Below are 20,210 nucleotides of genomic sequence, written 5' to 3'. Positions count from 1 at the left end.
GGTAGATAAGGCTCATCCATTCTTTGGGAGCCACAGACTCAAGCGTACAAGTTTCAGCAGAGTCCCAGATCAACAGGGAATCTATCTTCCTCATTGAACCTAAACCCCAACTCAATAGACCCCTTGAGCTCACAAAGATCCTCATCTGTCAACCCAATAAGCCCCGCATCTGATTCCTCGAACCCATTCCTCCGCCGGAGGATCTGCCGGCGTCGTTTCTCCCAGGCGGCGTCGCGTGGTGTCTTGTACATCGAAAGCTATTTTGAAAGCCGCTTCTTGTTCTTCCACGTAGGCCCAACAAGCTCTAGCTTCTGCAATTCCTCCTCCATTTCTTCTGATTCCGACGACGATGAAATTATTTTGAGCTTCTGTTGCTCCTCTCCCGCCATTTTGAGATGGAAAGCCAACGACGGGAGAGGATCAAATAATGAAGGAGCATCTGCTTCTGCTTCTCTTCTTTTTCTTTTTTCTTTTTTTTTTTTGTAAAGAGAAGTTGAAGAGAGAGAGAGAGGGGTGTAGAGCAGCTGAGCCGGCTTAGGCCGGTAGAGGCTAATGAGAGCTTTAATGGAGGGGAAGGGGGTTTTGGATGAGGGGAGAGGGAGGCAGTCATGCACATCCGTTGGGCGAGCTTTTAGAAATCCAATTGTTTTGAACTAACTTTGCAACCTCTTCTGACGTATATTTTGCGGAATTTTGCCGAACATTTAGGGGGCATTTTTAGGTGCCTCTTCTTCTCTCTTTTCTTTTACTACTTCTTAAGCTCTACCCCATTGTTTTAAAACTTGGGATTAGAATAGACAAGGACGATCTCAATTCTTACTGATTCAGATACATACTACATTTCTAAGGTTAATCTTGTCGATTTGGCTGATTCTTAAACTGATCCAGATCAAAATCGAATATGAATCGGACAGAACCAATTTAGATCTGATTCTGCCCTTGTATTAATAGTACATCCTGGACTAAATCGAGGTTAGACTTCATCAAACAATAATGTTGGAAGGATCTTTTAAGGTGACAATAATCAATGTCTACATCGTTGCAATGATGACAATGAAGGTCAATTGGGGTCCTGCAACACACGAGACCTGCCCCAGTTGAATCCATGTCCGAGTTTCATGGTCAATGAGCTTGCAACAAATTTGAATCCTATGGTTTTTATCTTTTGAATGTTGAATTTTAAAGTCCGTGAAAGATAGGATATATCCACCAATCCTCTTAGATTTTGATATTCTCTTTGGTACCTCCAATCCAAATAAGTCTAGCTTTAAGAACTTTTCTGCCTTTCATAACACTGCCCCACCAGGCCCATGATAGTTTGACAAAACTTTGAATGATGCGAGGCTGGCAACCTAAAATGAGAAACTACAAACGTAATCATGTGCATGGCCATCGATTTCAATAGCACCTCCTTTCTTGCATGGGATAACAAGTGATGCTTCCAACCTTGAACCTTGTTTGATATGTTCTCATTAATCAATGTAAACAACTCCAATTTTGATGCACCAAATTCAGCCGATAATCCAAGATATTTCTTGGAATCATCTCCATATGGAATTTTCAAAATTCTAGAAAGCCATCTTTTGATCTTTGAGGTTGTGTTTGAGCTGAAAGTTAAGCATGATTTTATTTTTTTAGATTTATCTATTGGCCATTAGCTTGACAATAGATCTCTAAGTACTTCTTCAAATTGTGGATTTCTTATCAATGAACCTTTGAGAATAGAAGACTATCATCAACAAATAAAAGATGGGATAAAGTAGAGGTCTGATTTTGAACTCTGATACCTCGAATGAGACCTGAAACTTCAACTTGAGCAGAACGTACACTATGGTCCTAGGATGAGCACAATATAAAAATTAAGGAGAGAGCGAGTCACCTTGTCGGATACCCTTTGAAGGAGTGATTGGGTTCTGAATGCCTCCATTCATCAATAAAGAGTATTGAACCAAGCTAATGCATGACATCACCATAGTATCCCACCTATAATTTTTTATTATTTTGCCCCCTTCACTCTACCTTCATTTTCTGATCAACATCTCCACCTGTGATTGGCCTGCCAACGTAAATAAAGGTTGTTTAATTTGAGCTTCTCATCTTTCTTAGACACAAAAAAAAAAAAAAAAGGCTTCATTCTTGTGTGATCCATTAGTTAAGTACTTTTGGATTGAAAGATTAAATATATATATTGTAGGGATGGAGAGGGACGACAAGAGAAGAATGCCAGAAATCTGCAGTGAAGGAACACACCCATCCACCTCAGGCAGGGATGCTAGTTCAGTGGGAGGAAGACATCAGGACAAGGCTCTGCTGACAAAGAGAACAAAAGATTGAAGAGGAACATAGTTTCAACAAAATATGTTAGAGGAGCGGAAGAAGGCCTACTTGAATGATCAAAAGCGGAGGTGGCGTGACTCTCGATCCTTCTTTGGCGGAGTAGCAACGAGAGTGGGACTTGTTTGCTACTCTGTTTGGGGGGGGGTCCACAGCTAAACATTGCTTGCTCCAACTTCTTGCTGCTGCTTGCACTGATTTAGTGGGGGAGTTGTTCGTGACTAGTGGAAACATATATTGGTGATGGACGACAATGGGCAATCACAGAGTGTTAGGTGGTGATCGAAGAAGTTAGAAGGGTGGGAGAGTCAAGTCATGGTAAAAATGTCAAAAAACCATAAGTGGGTGATAGAGAGATACTATTTGGATTAGTTTTGTAATACTCTTTTTTGTTTGGGTAATTTGGTTAAGGGAGATCGTTTGCTACACAGACATGGTGCAGTTTCATGCCTTGTAGGAGGGGTATTAATATGGGAAAACATAGAAAATAAGGGATATATGAGACATTTTACAAGGTGGTGCTACAGAAATCTGAGTTTTATAAGGAGTGTCTGCATGCAATTTTGAAACTAAACTAACGTTGTACAAATCATTTATCCTTTGGTTAAGCAAAAGATTGGATGGATACTATTGTAAAGTGAAATCCTTTTTTGAGAAATCTTGTATTATTTTCTAGTGAAAAAGATCTCTGTCCGAGAGTGTGGCCTACACCAGCACTCCCATGAGTCTTTCTCTTTCTTACCCATATGAAAAGACACCTCTACCCCCTTGTTTTGAGGAGGAGAGAGATAGACACATGAGAGTGCTGATGTAGGCCACACTCTCAGACAGAAGATTGCTTTCTTATTTCCTATTTGGGAAAAAGTTCTCTGTCCGAGAGTGTGGCCTATGCCAGCACTCCCATAAGTCTATCTCTCTCCTCCCCATGTGAAAAGATAGCTTTGCCCCCTTGTTTTGGGGAGGAGAGAGATAGACACATGGGAGTGCTGGCGTATGCCAAACTCCCGGAGAGAGAACTACTTCCCTTCCTATTTCTTTATCCTTCCCCTTAATAACTGATGGGGCAAGAGGTTTCTGTTCCGTCGTGTAGTGCCTGATTGGTTAGTGTTCTTTTCCCCAAATATGGAGTAAAGCGGATCTACACGCTGTAGTTTTTCAGCTTCCCAACTATTTGCTTTAAGCGCGACTTGATTCTTTGTGATCGTTGACTACCGTTGTTAAGGGCCTTTAGCTATAGTGGCCCCCTTGATTTTGGATTAAGATGATCCCCCGATTTACGGCTTGCTACTTCGCATACTTCTTTCCTCCCCAGGGCCCTGTGCTCCGTTCCACTCTTTGGTCGCTGCTGCAATCTGTTATCTGCCCCAGCACAGGGTTCCGTCACAAAATTTTGTGTTCCTCCCTGCCAAATTTGGTCTAATTTTCAAAGGTTTCTCTCATTGTAGCTCTGACATGAAGGCCTCGCACAAAGTGGGTTGTATCGCTTCTTAGTGTCAAAGGTATGTGCACTGGTCTCTGTCATCTACTGTTCTTCCTCTTCAATATCCCTCTTTGATTCGGTTTTGGAACTCAATTTTACTGCCTAAAATGATATGTTCGCTTTGGGCCTCATCCTACTGCTTGATACGTCTTCATAATTTCCCTTTGGAAGGGTTCTTTGCTTTATGGAGAGAGCAGTCTCGTCCCACATCGCTGTATCTTAGGGTTTCTCACTTTGCTTTTGTATTATATTGTTTTTCTTTTGGCAGTTGAAAATTAGAGTCCTGGTGTGTATAGTGTATATTATCATTGTTCTTTGTTTTATGTTAAATTAGGAAACTTGGATTCTGGAATGATCTTTTGTCAGCTATCAATGGTAGAAGATACTCTAGTTTTAAATGTTCCAGAAAGACATAGTGTTCCCTTTGCTTGCATTTGTCTAGTTCGACTTGGTTCCACTTAAACAACTAATCTCTCGACGAAATGAGCATGAACAAATGGTACTCGCTGTAGTTGGTGAGTTGAATCATCCTGCCTATCTCTTAGCTCCACTTAGATCTGACCATGAGTTCTCCTGGGAGTATTTTTCTTGCTTGTCATTTTAAGGGTATTGGCAGACAATGTTTCCTAGCCTTGCCTCTCTCTCTCTCTCTGTAGTCTTCCATTATCGTTCATTCGATAGTTTATATGGTGAAGTAGATCTGGATCACTTCATTGATTGGAACTGACACTCCAATTTCTTGGTTCCCCCCCTCCCCCCTCCCCCCTCCCCCCTCCCCTGAGGGTATGGTGGTGATAAATACTTTTTCTTGGCCGGGGACATCAATTTTTGAGTTGAACAAAGTCTGGAACTTAAATGGTACTGGCAAGGTGTGACCTTGACTTTTCTGATTTATTTGCCTAGGATTACTGATGTAGATCGAAATATGAAGAAAAAGAGGCCAAAACATTGTTCACGTGAATTGTGTCACAACCCCTTATTTTGCCTTGGTGAGAATATTATTAGAAGATTCTGTGAGGCCCAAGATCAAATCGCATGGTGCTTTATGCATGGGGATTTAGAAGTTTAGTTTAGTTTAGTTTCTAATTTCAGATTTAGAAAGTAGGCTTAGGTTTCTATTTCTAATTAGACTTAGTTTCTATTTTGAACCTTGCAACTTAGAGTTTCTATTTTAGTTTCATTACTTGTAACCCAAGTCTCAACCTTATTAGGGACTTTCTAATTTTTAGTTTCCATTTTGGAGCTCAATCCTTGGGCCTTTATATATTGTAACCTGCCCATAGAGGCACTCCGACAATTTTAGTAGATGAGTGAAAGCTTGCTTTATGCATGGAGATTCTCTTGTCCATTGTGAGTGACATGAAGGGCAGGGAGCCTGGCTGGTGAAAGCCAAAACCCCTAGGGCTAAGAGACCCGAATCTCCTTATCCCCTCTTCTCTTCCTCCCTCCCCTACTTGATCGACACTGCTGTGCTACTTCTGTGACTGCAATTAATCACTGTGAGAGTGTAATTTGAAGCCCTGAATCAAGCCTCTGTCAAGTTCTTACTAGTTGCTGCTGTTATACAACCTGAGGAGGCCCTAGACACATGTGGATTTGCAGTTTCAGCCTAGTTTCTCGTGCAAAATTCGAGCCTTGATTTCTCTGCAACCTGTACTCTGTTTCAGCAGAGGTTTGGAGGACTGAATCTCACAACCGAGGGCTACACTCGATCCTGACTTGGAGTCCAAAACTCCCCCTGGTTTGCAAGATCTCCACAGACTTTCTATTTTTGAATCTGTCCCATATCTCAGCAACCCTGGGTCAGAATTGATTGAGATTTGGAGGGTTTTCCACTGCTGCCTAGGCTTTGACTTGATTCCAGTTTGAGCACCTGCTGCTGGTTGGTTTGGTCTGTAGCAATTACTTTCTATTTTGGAGACCTACCTTCTCTTTCTCTGATAGGCTCGCTTCGCTTTTCAAGTGGAGCTTGCTGCCTCCCCACCCCTACAACGCGTTCCACTTGTGATCCTGGATGTAGTAGAGGTTTTGATAAATGCGCTCGAATGTTCCCCTTCTCCCTCCATAAGACCCTCTTTCTCTCCCCCCCCCTCTCAAGAAAGAGAAAGAAGAGAATCAATCCTTTCTTCTCTTCTTTCATGTGAATGACCCTATCTTAATATGGAAAAACATTGCTAAAAACCAAAAGTGCTGTAAAATATTCATTTGTGTTGATATCTAAAAAAATATTTTCATTCAAAGAGATTTTGATACTTTCCAACAAATCCAAGATTGCTTAAATCTGATTTATATTGAGGGAGTTATGTTTCGGTCAAACTTAATTTGGTGCGCGAATATTGTCAAAATCATTTTGAATGAAAATATTTTTTAAACATCAAAACAAATGAATATTTTACAACACATTTGGTTTTTAGTAATGTTTTACCATATTAAGATTTATGGAATTTATAGATTTGAGAAAAACCCCAGCGTTTAAAAGTTGAAAATTGCACCTACCGCAAGAAATCCAGCTTTCGTTCTTGAACTGTGGGGTTGACTTTTATCCTTTTGGAATTTGATTTTTTAACTATTTTTATTGGTTTCAAATAGGGGGGTATTTGCTTTCAGTACACTTGATTGATATTAGGCATAAATAAGTATTTGTCTTGGTTTCTGGCATAAATAAGTGTTTGACCTGGTTTCGAACCAAGTTTCCTCAAGTTTCGATGGGCATAAGTATCAAAACTTGTGAAATTACCAACATCTCGATCGAAATAGGTCGAAACCTGTGGAGTTAAGGGATTTTTTTTTGTAAAGTTGCAGCTTATCTCGTCTTGATTTCTTGTGAAATAGAGATTTAGAACCATGCCGTAGCATGCCAGAGTTTTTCATCAGGCTTCAAAGTACTTTTTTTTTTTTTGGTCCCGAATATTATCTGGGACCAGGGCTGGCCCTTAACATTTTATTAATAATGAAATCTTAAAAATCAAGAATTACAAGGGGGGGGGGACATAAACTACCTTACCCCAACCCAAATAAACAATGAAGCTCACTCTCTCATGTAAAAGACTATCTGCACACTAAGTACTCACTACCCAAAAGGAAACAAATACAGCTACGTACGAATAACAGGTATACCTACTGCTTCCTCCCAAATAATTGTCCTAAAGTCCAAGGGAATGTTAATCCAAGAGTTAAAAGTCGTGTTCGATGCTGAATTACAGGCATAATTGGGTAACCAATCTCCCACTCTGTTGCCCTCCCTATAAGTGAAAGAGATCATTGGCCGAAGCGATTGGACCAAAGATAGGATTTCATGGAACTAGTACCACCCCTTCCAGAGGTTGCGTCTCCTAGTGGAGACACAATGCACTACAAAAGAAGAATCAAAATTTACTTGGAAATCAACAAAACCCATATCAGCACAGAGTTAAGACCATCCTTTAATGCTCTAATTTCCACAATGGAGTTAGTGCACTCCCCATAAAAGTTAGAGAAGGCAGCCAGGACTTTTCCTCTTCCATCCTGAATGACTCCTCCCCCTCCACCCACTCCAGGGTTACCTCTACATGCTCCATCGATATTAAGCTTAACTACCGAAAAGGGGGGGCACCAATAGATTGGCAAAGGAGGTTTGAAGCGCATTGGGGCTGGTGCAATATAAAAAATCTGGAGGACGAGCTTGTCTCTAAAAGAAGGGATACTTTTAAAAGTGCTAATAAAGGAAATTTCTTTTACCCAATTTTTCACCACTTCCACAATAATGCTAGCTGGCCTTGGTCTCCCTCCCTGTCTCCTGTTGTTCCTTTCTTTCCATAGCTCCCAAAAGATGAGAGGCGGGATCAACCCCATGATTTTTCCACATATGCCTTTCCCCTTGGCATGCTCATGCCAAAAAAACATTCGACCCCTAACGTCTTGAGACAAGATAATCCCCACATAAAAAACAAGGGAGAAATATTTCCATACCTTAGAAGCTGTCATTCCCTCCACCAAGCAATGGGAAGTCGATTCAGAAGCTGACACTGCACAACAGTGGCATTTAGACACCATGGGAATACCCACACCTTTCAAAGATTCATCGGTTGGTATATCTCCACATAGGAGCTGCCATGAGAAGAAACCGATCTTAGGAGGGAGCGATCGGTTCCAAAGCCATTTTGCAAATGGTCTAGGTGTCGAAGGAGATTTGAGTTCATTCCAAGTAGACTTTGTAGTAAAGATACCATCACTAGAGGGAGACCAGATTAAATTATCCTTCTTGTTTGAAAGAGAGTAATTGGCACTCAAGATACTGTCTCTGACTGCCTGGGAGTCAATTTGCATCAGAATACTGCCATCCCAAGAACCATCCCCCTGTATCACCTCTCTAACTCGAATCTCCAAATCAAGGTTGACCGCCCCATCAACATAGTCCAAAAGAGGACCCCAACCTGACCAATTATCAAGCTAAAAATAAATATCTCCTGAACCAATGAGCCATCTGGAATTTGAGAGTAACATATCCTTGTGCTTTAAAGCACTTCTCCAAGAAACCGTTCCAATACTCCTTTGGCTAGCCAAAACAAAATGAAGGTTCTGCAAAAATTTAGCCTTAAAGAGAGCAGACCAAAGGGAGTTTTTTGACATGATTCGCCATAAACTTTTCAATCTCAATGCCATACTAATATCCTCTAGCCTGCGAATGCTAAGACCCCCTTCTGCCAGTGGTTGGGTGATCTTGTGCCACCTCACCCAATGATGTCGTTTGCCCCATTCCAAATGTCCCAATAAAAAATCAGCACAAATACTGTTAAATTTTCTAATGACAGTTTTCGGTGGATCCAATGTAGAAACAATGTGAATAGGCATAGAGTTCAAAATATGTTTCAAAAGAGTAAGCCTTCCACCTGAAGATAATAAATTCCCCTTCCAACCTGCCACTTTCTTACTCATCTTGGCCAAAAAATCATCAAAGAAATTAATTTGAAGCCGCCCCGAATACATAGGAGCTCCAAGATAAGTAATGGGAAGCTTTTTCCTAGAAAACCCTGTGATCTTCTCTATAAGGCGACATCTAATTTCCTCAACTCTTTTTCCAACAATAAAGCAGTTTTTTTGCTTATTTATTAATTGCCCTGACGTGCCCTCAAAGCGGGTGATAAAACCCATCACTTGCTTTAGAGAATTTTTAAGGCCCCTTACAAAGATAATGGTGTCATCGGCGAAAAGGCTATGGGAGATTCCTGGGCAGCCCCTAGGAAGGTGACAATATTTTGCCCTCCCTTCCGAGAAGAATGATCTAAGGTCCCTGCTTAAAACTTCTTCCGCCAAAATGAAGAGAAAAGGCGAAAGTGGGTCACCTTGTCTCACACCCTGAGTTGATTTGAAAAAACCCGTAGGGCCTCTATTCACAATCACGGAAAACCAACAATTATCCACTGTTTTCCTAATCAAATTAATCCAGGGAGCGGCAAAACCAAATTTCTCTAAGACTTGGTAAAGGAAAGTCCACTCAAGCCTGTCGTAAGCCTTAGCCATGTCCAGTTTAAGGACCACATTGCCCCCATGGGTTTTCCTGTCAATATCATTTACAACCTCTAGAACCAGTGCAATATTATCATGAATGCACCGGCCTTGGACAAATCCCCCTTGTTCCTCAGAAATAATTGAAGGGAGAATAGGAGCTAGTCTAGAGGAAATGACCTTAGCAATTATTTTGTAAGAAAAATTGCAAAGACTAATAGGGCGAAAATCAGACATTACCTCATGGCTTCAAAGTACTATTGCTATAACTATAAGTAGCTAGTTAGTGCGCTAGCTTTTTTCCGTAGACTGCTAGTTGTAGCGCGCAATGTACTACTGAATAGGAAAAGCGGTTGAGATTACTAATGAAGGATGGAGGTTGATGATATAACATGTTCGGTGCCTGGCTCTTGCCTCCTTCGCCAGAGAAAGTACTTGCTGGCTTGTTGGAGAGCTATTCTAAAACGAAAAAATGAAACTTAGTTAACTCTCTTATCTTTATGTTCTCACTGTGATGCAGCAGACATGATGTTTGGTAAACAATTTGTTAGAACCAAACACAAGAAGAGGGCTGGTTCACTTGGTCAATTGGTGAACCAACCCATTGGGCCATAGGGCCAACCAACGTTGAGTTGGGCCAGCCCAATAGGGCTGGGAGTTGCTGAGTCTCTCAAACCCAGAATCGTGGGGATACTTGAGTCATTAATACATAGTCACTCTTCAAGACAGCTGCTGGTCGATGGTATCTAGTGGGGACCACATGAGACTCCAGTTTTGGCAAGAAGGAAAGAATCGGCTGCACTTCTAGAAGACCTGAAGATCTTTTATTTTGTTTCTATTTTCATGTCAATCTTAGTTTCTGAATATTAGTTTCTATTTTAATGTCATAGCAAGTTAGTTTCTATTTTATTGTAACTTGAGAGGGGCAAGTCATGCCCCCTATATAATTGTAACAGCCCATAGAGGCTAGGGCTGTCAATAATACCCGGCTGGCCCGGACCCGCCCTGAGCCCGGCCCGAACCCGACCCTGATCTGCCAACCCGAAGGGCAGGTTAGGGTTGAGGTTTTGGCTGACCCTGGCAGGGTCGGGTCGGGTTCGGGATAAGACCCCGGGCTTAACCCGGCACGGCCCGACCCGACCCGACCCTGTATTAGTTATAAACATATATATTAATAATAATGTATAATATTATAAGTGAAAATACAAAAATGCCCATAAGAGATAACCTAGTAACCCTAATCCCATGTTCCTTTTTCAATTTTCAATCTTCACTCTTCATCAGCCGCGCTCGACGCTAGCCTCCGCTGCCTTCATCTTCCTCGGTTCCTCCTTCCCGGCGGCGATTCACTTGACGATCAAGGGCCGGCATTAAGGTATGTTCATGATTTCTTCTTCGTCATCTACCTCGTCTTCATCATCATCGTTCCTATATCTGTGTTTTGGGGTGAACAAGATGGATACTCAGCTTGCAAAGGCACGTTTGGTAATCATCCTCTTCGGTCTTCGCTGAATCCTGAATTTTAACTTTGATTTGGGCCTTTCTTCCCCATCCTTGCAACAACACTGCTGCTAGTACTTGCTACAGAGTTTACCTCTTCCCCCCCCCCTCCGATTCTTGATTGATTCAACCATGGATTGATTAATAGGGATCCGTTCCAAAAGAGTTAAGGGTAACAGTTCGTTTTTGGTGTTTTTTTTTTTTTTTTGGTGAACAGAAAGGAGTAATAGTTTGGATCAGAGGAGGTTATAATGGTTCTTAGAGAATGTCTCTTCTGATTTAAGGATGGTGTCTCGTGTCTGCTTTGTACAAAGGGATTTCAGGTACTCTTTCATCTTCAATACTTTTAATGATGGACAAAAGGTCATAATTTTATGGAAATATATATTGTGCAGCTTTGTGCCTCTGTAGCTAGAACTGCGTAAACCTGGACTACTATATACCATGGTTGTGCTTCGACTTCAATAAAATTTTGTAGTAGAAACAAGGCAGACATCGTCTGTTTCTTGTATTATTTTTATTGTCATTTTTTTTGACTCTGCACTTTGGTACATGGCTCCAAAACACTCATCCAAACTTCCTGAAACATTTACTGATAAATTTTATTATTATTTTTCTTCTTTCATTGAGGCCCTTACATTGTAGCCTTAACATCAATCCCCCTGCCATCTGAAATTTAAAAGGGTTAAATGATTACCTGGATCGGCCCCTCCCTTTACCTCTGTACATAAAGGGATCTTGACAAGTGAAAACAACATTAAGCTGTTCTCAGGCTTAAAAACCAGTCATATCACCAAATTAGCCTTCTGAAGGTGTTAGCTGGATCCGGTGAGATCCCAATCCTTCATCATACATGAGAAAATAGGGTCAAGACAGGGTCAATCAGGGCCAACCCGACCCTGCCCGATCCTATCAGGGTCGGGCCGGGCCGGGTTAGGAAAAACCCTGGCAGGGTCGGGTCAGGGTTGAGGGTTTCTTGGCCCTGCCAGGGTTGGGTCAGGGTCAGGGTTTAGGTTAAGGCCTCTAGGGTCAGGGTCAGGGTTTAGGCAGGCCCGGCCCAACCCGACCCATTGACAGCCCTAATAGAGGCTCCCCACGATTTAATGAGATGATTGATTATTGCTTTGAGCAAAGATTCTCCTTGTCAAAGAGTGTGACAATGAAGGGCTGTTAGGAGCCTGGCTGAGAGAGTCGAATTCCATTATCCCTCTTCCCTTATCTTCAATCTTCTTCTTTCTTTGCTGTCTCTCTCTCCCAAGCGAACCACACCCCTGCTGCTACTTGTGATTGTGATTTGTGTGCTGTTGCCATTACTGAGAAGGCCCTGGAACAATTCCCAATCAACTCTGAAGGTTGTTGTTGCTGCAAACCATTGATTGAACTTTCAAGGCTGCTGCTGCTCCCTGCGATCTGATTTGTTGCTGTAACTCCTGAGTCTCATCTCTTCACATCCGCTGATCAGAACAGGTTGAGATTTGAAGGAGTTCTTCACTGCTATTGGCCCTCCACTCGATCCAAGTTCCAGCCCCGGCTGGTGGTTGGATTGCTCTACAGTGCCTAAGTTTCTATTTTGGTGCTACCCTCATATCTCTCAACCTAGCCATTGGAATTGGCTGTAATTTTCAGCAGAGGTTCTCCCCATTCCCGGCTACACTCGATCCTAGTTTGGGACCTTGGGTTCATTCCCACTTTTGGTTTGGTTTCTATACATCTTCCTATACTTTCTAATTTTGAGATCTGCTGTTACTTGTGTTTTCTGGCCATTCAATTCAGCTTATATTTGGAGGCTTGGTTAAGCTTCCCAAGACCTGCGCTCAATATCTATTACAGCCCCTATTCTTGGCAGTAAATTGGAGTTCCAGTTTAAACTCTTATTCTGATTTGGGGTCTGGTTTACACCCTGCTGTTGGATTACTTGTTGGTTGATTGCTTTGAGTTTTGTGGGTATTTTGGGGCTAGGTTAACCCTAATCTGTCTTACATTACACTGATATCTAATTTATAACGAACCTGAATGGCTGTTTTAGGTCCAATTCCATCCATTTTTGTTGAGGCAATTGTTACTTGTTCATTGGGAACGGATTTAGTTACTGAGATATATAGCATTCTTGGTCCTTCCTTATACTTGTCTTCTTGGCTGGAACCATAAATGGGTTGTCTCCTCTAGGCACTTTAGGGGAGGCAGGGAGTGTAACACCATACACGCTTCCTTGGTTCTTATGAAAGTCCCACTCCAATATGTCGTAGGCTTTCATCATGTCTAGCTTGACGATTACATTATGGCCAAAGCATCTTCTATCAAGATCCTACACCAGTTCGTGGGGCAAGGTGATATTTAGTGTGATAGACCTCCCCTGAACAAAAGTACAAGTGTCCGCTAATAGCGCAATGTTTTAGTGAAGATCCACTCTTGTTGCAAGAGGGATGGCAAAAGGCAGCTTTGCTCATGAGTTAGTGGTCAAGCGGAAAAGGACCTGCTGGCTTCTTTTTCTTTCTGGAGCAGTCTTCGACGGATGAAACTCTTCTTAATTAAGTGCCTGAAACGGCTTCTGATTTTGCTTATTATTCAGATTTGCATGGAGATGCTACTTCAAGAAATGCTATTGTGGGAAATGCTCCTCAAGGAGATGGGCATCAAGTGCTTGGGCTTGGCTTTGCTACCATTAAGGAAGTGGTGAGTCCAGCTGTGCCTCTTTGGTTGCCTCACAAAGGAGTATTGTATGGGATATGTGACAAAACCTTAACACCAGAACCTGTGAAGAAGAAGAAGCAAACCAAAAGAGAAAGAGAGACGATGGAGAAGGAGAAGTGTCTAAACCCAACGATAGATTCAAAGTGTCTTCTATCACTGGCAGTGTCCTTTGTTTATAATAAGCCATACAATTACAATCAAACTAGGAAACTAAAACATAGAAAGTACTAGAAAAGGAAAGTAACATAACTAGTGACATCTAAGAAGACTAAGAATAGGACTCTCTCACAATAGTGACTAACTATCGTGAGTAATATGACCCACCTCCATGACTTCTATATAACTTAACACTCCCCCTCAAGCTGGAGTATGCATATATTAAAGGAAAGCTCTAGTTTGGACCAACAAGAACAAATATTAAAAATTGCATCAGTCTCGAGCATAAACAATAGTGGTAGATGCCAGTGAGCACAACGAGAATTTTATTCAGGTAGCAGTATTAGCTCAAGCACATCAATCATCAACAACTTCAGTAGATAATAATCTTCTTATCGAATAAAAATCTAATCAATTATGAGCAAAATAGGAAGTAGTGAACACTAACCGCAATCCACAATATCATAGCAACAACAACAATATCGAAGGCACTTCTCAAAGAAGACAGGTATTAAGTAGTAATCTTCCCAACAACAGATAAAAGTGCAGCATCCAACAACTACATCAAAGTCCTTTGCAGTGAAGGCAAGTAGTAAGTAGTAACCTGCTCAAATAAAGACAGATAAAAGTGCAACTCTAATGGCTACTCATATAAGCCATTCTTAAGGAAGACACTTCAACAACCCCAAACAGAGGTCTCACATAAAAAAAATTCACTGATCAATAGGCAGTATAGGTTACTGCGAACCAAGTAGCAGCATCAGGTTATTGGGGACCACACAACATCAAGTTGCTGTGAACCAGACAACATAAGGTTGTTGTAGATCAAATAACTCAGCATCAGGTTGTTGGGGGACCAGACAATATTAGGTTGCCATAGACCAAATAATTCTGCATCAGGTTGCTGAGGACCAGACAACATTAGGTTGTTGTAGACTAGACATCATCAGGTTGCTGTAGACCAAATAAATATGTTTTGTTGCTGAATATCATCTTCACAGATAAAATTATTGTTGAGAACACAAATAAATAAGTAATAATAATCTCCAATTGATGACTTGAGCAGATAAGAATCTCCAACCTAGTAGATAATAACTCCAATCTCCCCCTCACGTGTAGCTACACGTGGACAAATAGTGCAGAGGATGCAATACAAAATATTACACCATCATATGGCAACAATAATCAGCATTGTGAAGGATGAGCATCACAATAAATCCCATAATCAAGAGCAACTGCGAATAGAATAATATATTAACAATTTCCAATCTCCTCCTCATGGTAGCAAATAATTTCCATGCAAGTACCAATTGTCAAAAATTGTAAATCCCAAACTGATGCATTTGAGGGCCCACCAAAGCAATAACATGGCAAATATATAAGCCCAATGGCAATTTTGTAAATTCTGACCACACTTATAGGACCACCCAAGTAAGATAAGAATTAAATCAAGAGCTTAGTGGAAAAATAGTAAATATAGCAGGGGCGGGTGGCAGAATTGTAAATATTTCAATGTTGGAAAAGGAATGGCATGGCTGTAATTTTGTTGAAATCCAGTTTTAATCACCATCCAAGCCAAAGGGTAAACTTGGAAACAAAATAAAAGTTGGGCTATGAATTGATTACAAGGAAAGAGGGGTAAATATGGAAACTTAAAAAAAATAGTAATGATGACATGGTGGGGAAGACTAAATATGTTTGGGATTGTCTGCCAGAACACAAAGGGGACAACCTTAGCTGTTGACAACCAAGGGGATGGAAGGAATGGGTGGAACCAGTACCAGCGTCCTGCGGCAACCCTTCTAATAGGATCGCCTCTTCAACTGAGAAAAGGGATTGTGTCTTCATCATTGCAACTGATAACTCAGGAAAGGAAGGGCATTACGGCAGCAGCAATTCGATTCAACAATAAAAGAAGATATCCTAAGCAAGCCCTTCAATCTCCAGATGAAAGGAATAAACAGCAGCAATCGCAAGGTGGAAATAAAAGCAGAAATTGAAACCAGTGAATCAAAATAGTAATCTTCGACTCAGGAGTGAACTCCAGCAGCAGTTTAGGATATCCATGGAAAATCGATCATAGCAGCAGCAGGACTGGTACTTCGTCAGGTGTCACAGTAGAACCAACGATCGCAACTCCTTGAACCTTAGTTTCTTCAATTCATCAAGGAACTCGAAGAAGAAATCTCCTTCGTTGGAGTTCTGTTAGGGCTAAAATTTTGGGAAAGAGAAAACCAGAAACACAATGCAGGTAAGAAGATTTTTTTTTCAGACTTACAGATTTCTTCTTCTTCTTCTTTCTCATTGCTCTGATACCATGCGACAAAACCTTAACACCAGAACCTGTGAAGAAGAAGCAAACCAAAAGAGAAAGACGATGGAGAAGGAGAAGTGTTTAAACCCAGCGATAGATTCAGAGTGTTTTCTACCTCAGGTAGTGTCTTTTATTTATAATACGCTATACAATTACAATCAAACTAGGAAACTGAATAGGTCTCTCTCACAATAGGGAATAACTACCATGAGTGATACAACCCAACTCCACGACTTCTATTTAACTTAACAGGATCATTGTGGCAAAGTGGATTAGGATGATATCACAGAAACCAGGATTGCCAATCGCGTTGTTATGCGGTAGCCTTAATGGGAGTACAGGCGGGCAGCTTTGATAAGCATATGCCTTTGCCGCATCTGATATCTTTAATCAGAGGAGACAATGTTGGGTAGGTCATAGATCACTTCTTTAAATGCAGCATCTTGATGGATTCCCATTTGTTTTGATTGCTGAACTTTGAACTAATGTGCAGTACTATTGTTTAGCCTACTTGAGGGTAAGTCGTTCTAAAGTAAACTTGTGTTGCTTGCGAATGTCTCTTGTGCCAGGGAGTTACTTAGAAATACTTGTAATTGAACCTCCTACATGCACCTCATTGTGAAATGTGGTTTTTTTTAACAGAACAAGGTATAGAGTAATTGAAAATAACTCAGGTTTTATAAATTATGGAACACTTGCACACAGTGAAGTTCATGTATTACTAAAGTGAGGGTTGATTCTTAATATTTGTCACCTTCACTTCACTCAGAATTATTGTCCTAGGGAACCTTGTGATTTTGGGGATCAACTGGAAATTACTTAATATTGTCCACCTCTTGAATCTATGCTTTCTTTTCTTACAGATTTTTATCTATGTCTATATAGATCTGGGACATGGAGAGCTTGTTTGAGGCTGCAGAATCTCTCAGTTCCATGGCATTTCAATCTATGTCTATATAGATCTGGGACATGGAGAGCTTGTTTGAGGCTGCAGAATCTCTCAGTTCCATGGCATTTCAATCTTCGGACGTGCCCAGTTACATGACAACGACTGATGATCAGCATTTTCTCTTGCTATTTATCATGGGTACATACTTTGGACCTGATATTAAGGCTGATAAGCCCAAAAAATCAGCTCTGCAGAGGATGGCGGAGCAACTTCCACCATATACTTCTGATCAACTGGCTGGTTCTCAAATAAAAACAGTAGAAGTAGAGCGGATATATTACTATGTGCTTAGGAAGGCAGATCAATCTGTTGTAGTGAGGTTACCATTGTTGCAGCAGTTCTTCCAAGGTAATCTCTTCATTTCAGCAGGGGATACCCGTACTGATAGCCTTCAGTTTCCTGATCTTTTTCCTGGTCATTTGCATCCCCACTCACGGTACAAAAATCGATATAAAGTCATCGAGAACATTGTATTCATTAACGACCCAGAGATCTCTTACATTAAACCTGATGATGTAGAAAGGTTTAAGAGGCTAACTGGGCTTGAGGATTTGCTGCTGGATAGAGATGCTGCAAGGTCACTTTCAGGTGTTCATGTTGCTGGGCATATAGATTCAACTGTGGTACTGCAGGAGTTTAATGAAGGATCGTCCCTCAGAAGGTCTTCTCGTAATTCCCAGAAAAGGCAACGAGGGAATGGCCATCCTGAGCTTGAAGAGACCTTGTCACCCCTTCATAATGTGGAAATTTTCAACAGCATACCATTTAGCACACCCCTGCCATCCAGCAGTGGGGCATCATTTCCAACTGAAGTAAAAGCAAGGCTGGGGGGAAGTGTTGGCCCGGCCATGATCTTTCTTCCTTCTCATCCGAGTATGGAAGAGTGGAATAACATTGTAGCTGCTACTAAGAATGGAATTGCTTTGACAGGGAGTGCTGCTGAGAGGCAGGCTGGACCACTTATTGGACTTGTGGACATCGGTGTCTGTGATGATGCATATTTATTTCGTATATCCCTCCCAGGTGTAAGAAAAGTTGAAAGTAAGTTGGATATCAGTAGAAATTTTGATCAATTTCAAAGTCACGACTCTTTTACAATGTTAATAAGCTGCATGCAGCGTCTTTGGATTGCCACGCTTCCTTTTTCTTTAATGGTATAATAATTACTTGTTTCCAGGAAAAAAAAAAGGTAATGGTAACATGAGTACGCTTAACTGAAGCTCACATTCAATCCACCCACCCCCCGAAAAAAAAAAACCCGCAGAAAAAGATATAGAGAAAACTCAATTTTTAACCCTTATCTCATAATGTTGAGGAAACCTTGCAAAAAATTATCTTGAAAAAATTTCATGCTTATGTGAGATATATATACTAGCTCTGGTAGTGTACCATTGCCTCTTACAATCTGATTTTGCAGTTAAGTGGTCTGACTCTTGACTACATATTTTCAGGGGAATTCAGTTGTGAAGTTGAAGCGGATGGGCAAGTCCTGATAAAGGGTGTAACTACAACAGGGGAGAAATTGGTGTTCAAGGACACACAGGTTTTTGAGATGCAAACACAGTATCTTTGTCCATCAGGATCCTTCTCTGTCTCATTCAAGCTGCCAGGACCAGTAGAACCTCGAGAATTTTCTGGTAATTTTGGAGCTGATGGGATTCTGGAGGGGATTGTGATGAAAGAGCGATCACAGACACAAAGACTCTAAATTGTTTGTCATAGATCAGGTTGGCTCGGGCTCAGGCAAGTTTCTTGAGCTGTTGTTTTGTGGTGGTCGTGGGTTCAATTTTTGCCAAAGGAGTAGGTCATCTGAAGCTCAATTTTGGTGCTCAAGTTATGTAATATCCCAGGCCAGAAAAACCTAAAAACTAAGCCTAAGCTCTGAATTTTTATTTGTTTTTTCTTCCTTTTTTTTGTGGGTGGGTGAGAGTGGGGACAGTTGGCTCGCTAAATCTATGTTACCCGCACACCTAATAGCTAATGTTTCAAATTCAATTTGGGCAATTGGATTAATGGAGAAAACAAGGAGGGGCATTATGCATGACATTTTCCATTTTCCTTTTCTGAATGCTTGAAAAAGAAGTTTGGAATGACAACTTTCTCAGAATGAGGGATGTTCAGCTCAGGTTCTCTCCTTTTGTGACGAGGTGTTTACAAAAGGGAATTGCTCTTTGATAGCATCTGGTTGTTGGGTGATGGTTTTTGTAGCATTTTCCTTTTTTATCATTTGATATCTGAAATCATTTGATGAGAAATGCAATGGAATCCTTGAACATATTATTGCAACTTTCATGGTCTGTTGAAATTCACGGGGGAACTCTTGATCCTTCATAAACCTCTTCTTTTTCCCTTGTTAGGAGGGAAAAGTGCTCAAATCATGGTCCTGTTAAGACAAGCTTATCTTGACAGCCCAAATATGTGACACATGGCAGCCCTATTGATTTTGAAATTGTTGACGTGTTTCCCACATCATTTATTAGTTGGTAAGTTCAGTCCAATCTGATTTTAACTTGAGAAATAAAGCTTCAAAATAAGCTGAAAAATCAACTTTAGTTTACCAATTGCAATGGTTTTTTCAAATACCTCCTCGAATTTCTCACAATTGACTGCTTGGTACCTATGATTTTTTAAAGTACAAATCCATCCCTGCTTTTAAAACTAACTTCTAGATTCATCCTTCAAGCCTATAAGTTCTAAAGTACAAATCCATCCCTGCTTTCAAAACTAACCTCTGGTTTCACCCTTCAGAAATCCCCTTACTTAGCCATATGAAAAGGAAAAAAAAATTCCCATTACAAATACAAAGGTAAAAGCCCTAACAAGAGGACTGACTATAGATTTCTGAAATCTGACATGTTTTTAATCAAAGGGTAGGACTAAATTCAAAACAAGCTTATGTACTTTATAGATGGGCATCAATGAACACCTGGTCCTTGACCTGGTGGTTTGGCAATGCTTTCTTGATAGTTTGTCCGAGGTTTGGTAATAAGTGGATCAATTCCTAATTCTCATGGTCCTCCATTTGCTGTCCCAAAGACATAGGAGGTTTAGATGGAGTGTTCGCACAAGTTATGTGTATGACCAATCTCTTATTATAAAGTTGGCTTGCGTGAGAGGTGGGAAAGGCTATCGGGACGGTATTTTGGAACATACTAAAACCTTAGGTGGGATTTGTAAACCCTCCTCTATGGGTGGAGGGAAAGTGATAAGAGGGGTGCTAATGACGAGAAAGAGAGTAGCTTCTTTTATTGGCATCGATCCTACTTGTGTCTGTAATTCTGAATTTGAATCGGAATGGCATG

General features: G+C 41.0%; 1 protein-coding gene across 2 annotated transcripts; it reads left to right on the top strand.

Moving 5' to 3' along the window:
* The first annotated feature begins 3,707 nt into the window (after window positions 1-3,707).
* LOC122671299 (increased DNA methylation 2-like) lies at window positions 3,708-18,768 on the top strand. Of its 2 annotated transcripts, XM_043868431.1 has the most exons (4): window positions 3,708-3,833; window positions 16,823-16,871; window positions 16,947-17,949; window positions 18,360-18,768. In XM_043868431.1, exons 2-4 carry the CDS (start codon window positions 16,854-16,856, stop codon window positions 18,614-18,616), a joined length of 1,278 nt encoding a protein of 425 aa, XP_043724366.1. In that variant the 5' UTR covers window positions 3,708-3,833; window positions 16,823-16,853; the 3' UTR covers window positions 18,617-18,768. The 2 variants fall into 2 exon arrangements, with proteins under 2 accessions (XP_043724366.1, XP_043724367.1); XM_043868432.1 differs by lacking the exons at window positions 3,708-3,833; window positions 16,823-16,871 and having other exon boundaries at window positions 16,899-17,949.
* Window positions 18,769-20,210: the final 1,442 nt, after the last annotated feature.

This window comes from Telopea speciosissima, chromosome 8 (genome assembly GCF_018873765.1).
Source record: "Telopea speciosissima isolate NSW1024214 ecotype Mountain lineage chromosome 8, Tspe_v1, whole genome shotgun sequence".
NCBI lineage: Eukaryota > Viridiplantae > Streptophyta > Magnoliopsida > Proteales > Proteaceae > Telopea > Telopea speciosissima.
The sequence above is the reverse complement of the archived record's forward strand: the minus strand, read 5'-3'. Positions and strand labels throughout refer to the sequence as shown.

Excerpts from the sequence above, each read along its gene's own strand:
- LOC122671299 (XM_043868431.1), top strand. Across the intron at positions 17,950-18,359 it reads AGGTGTAAGAAAAGTTGAAA|GGGAATTCAGTTGTGAAGTT; the intron begins GTAAGTTGGATA and ends ACATATTTTCAG.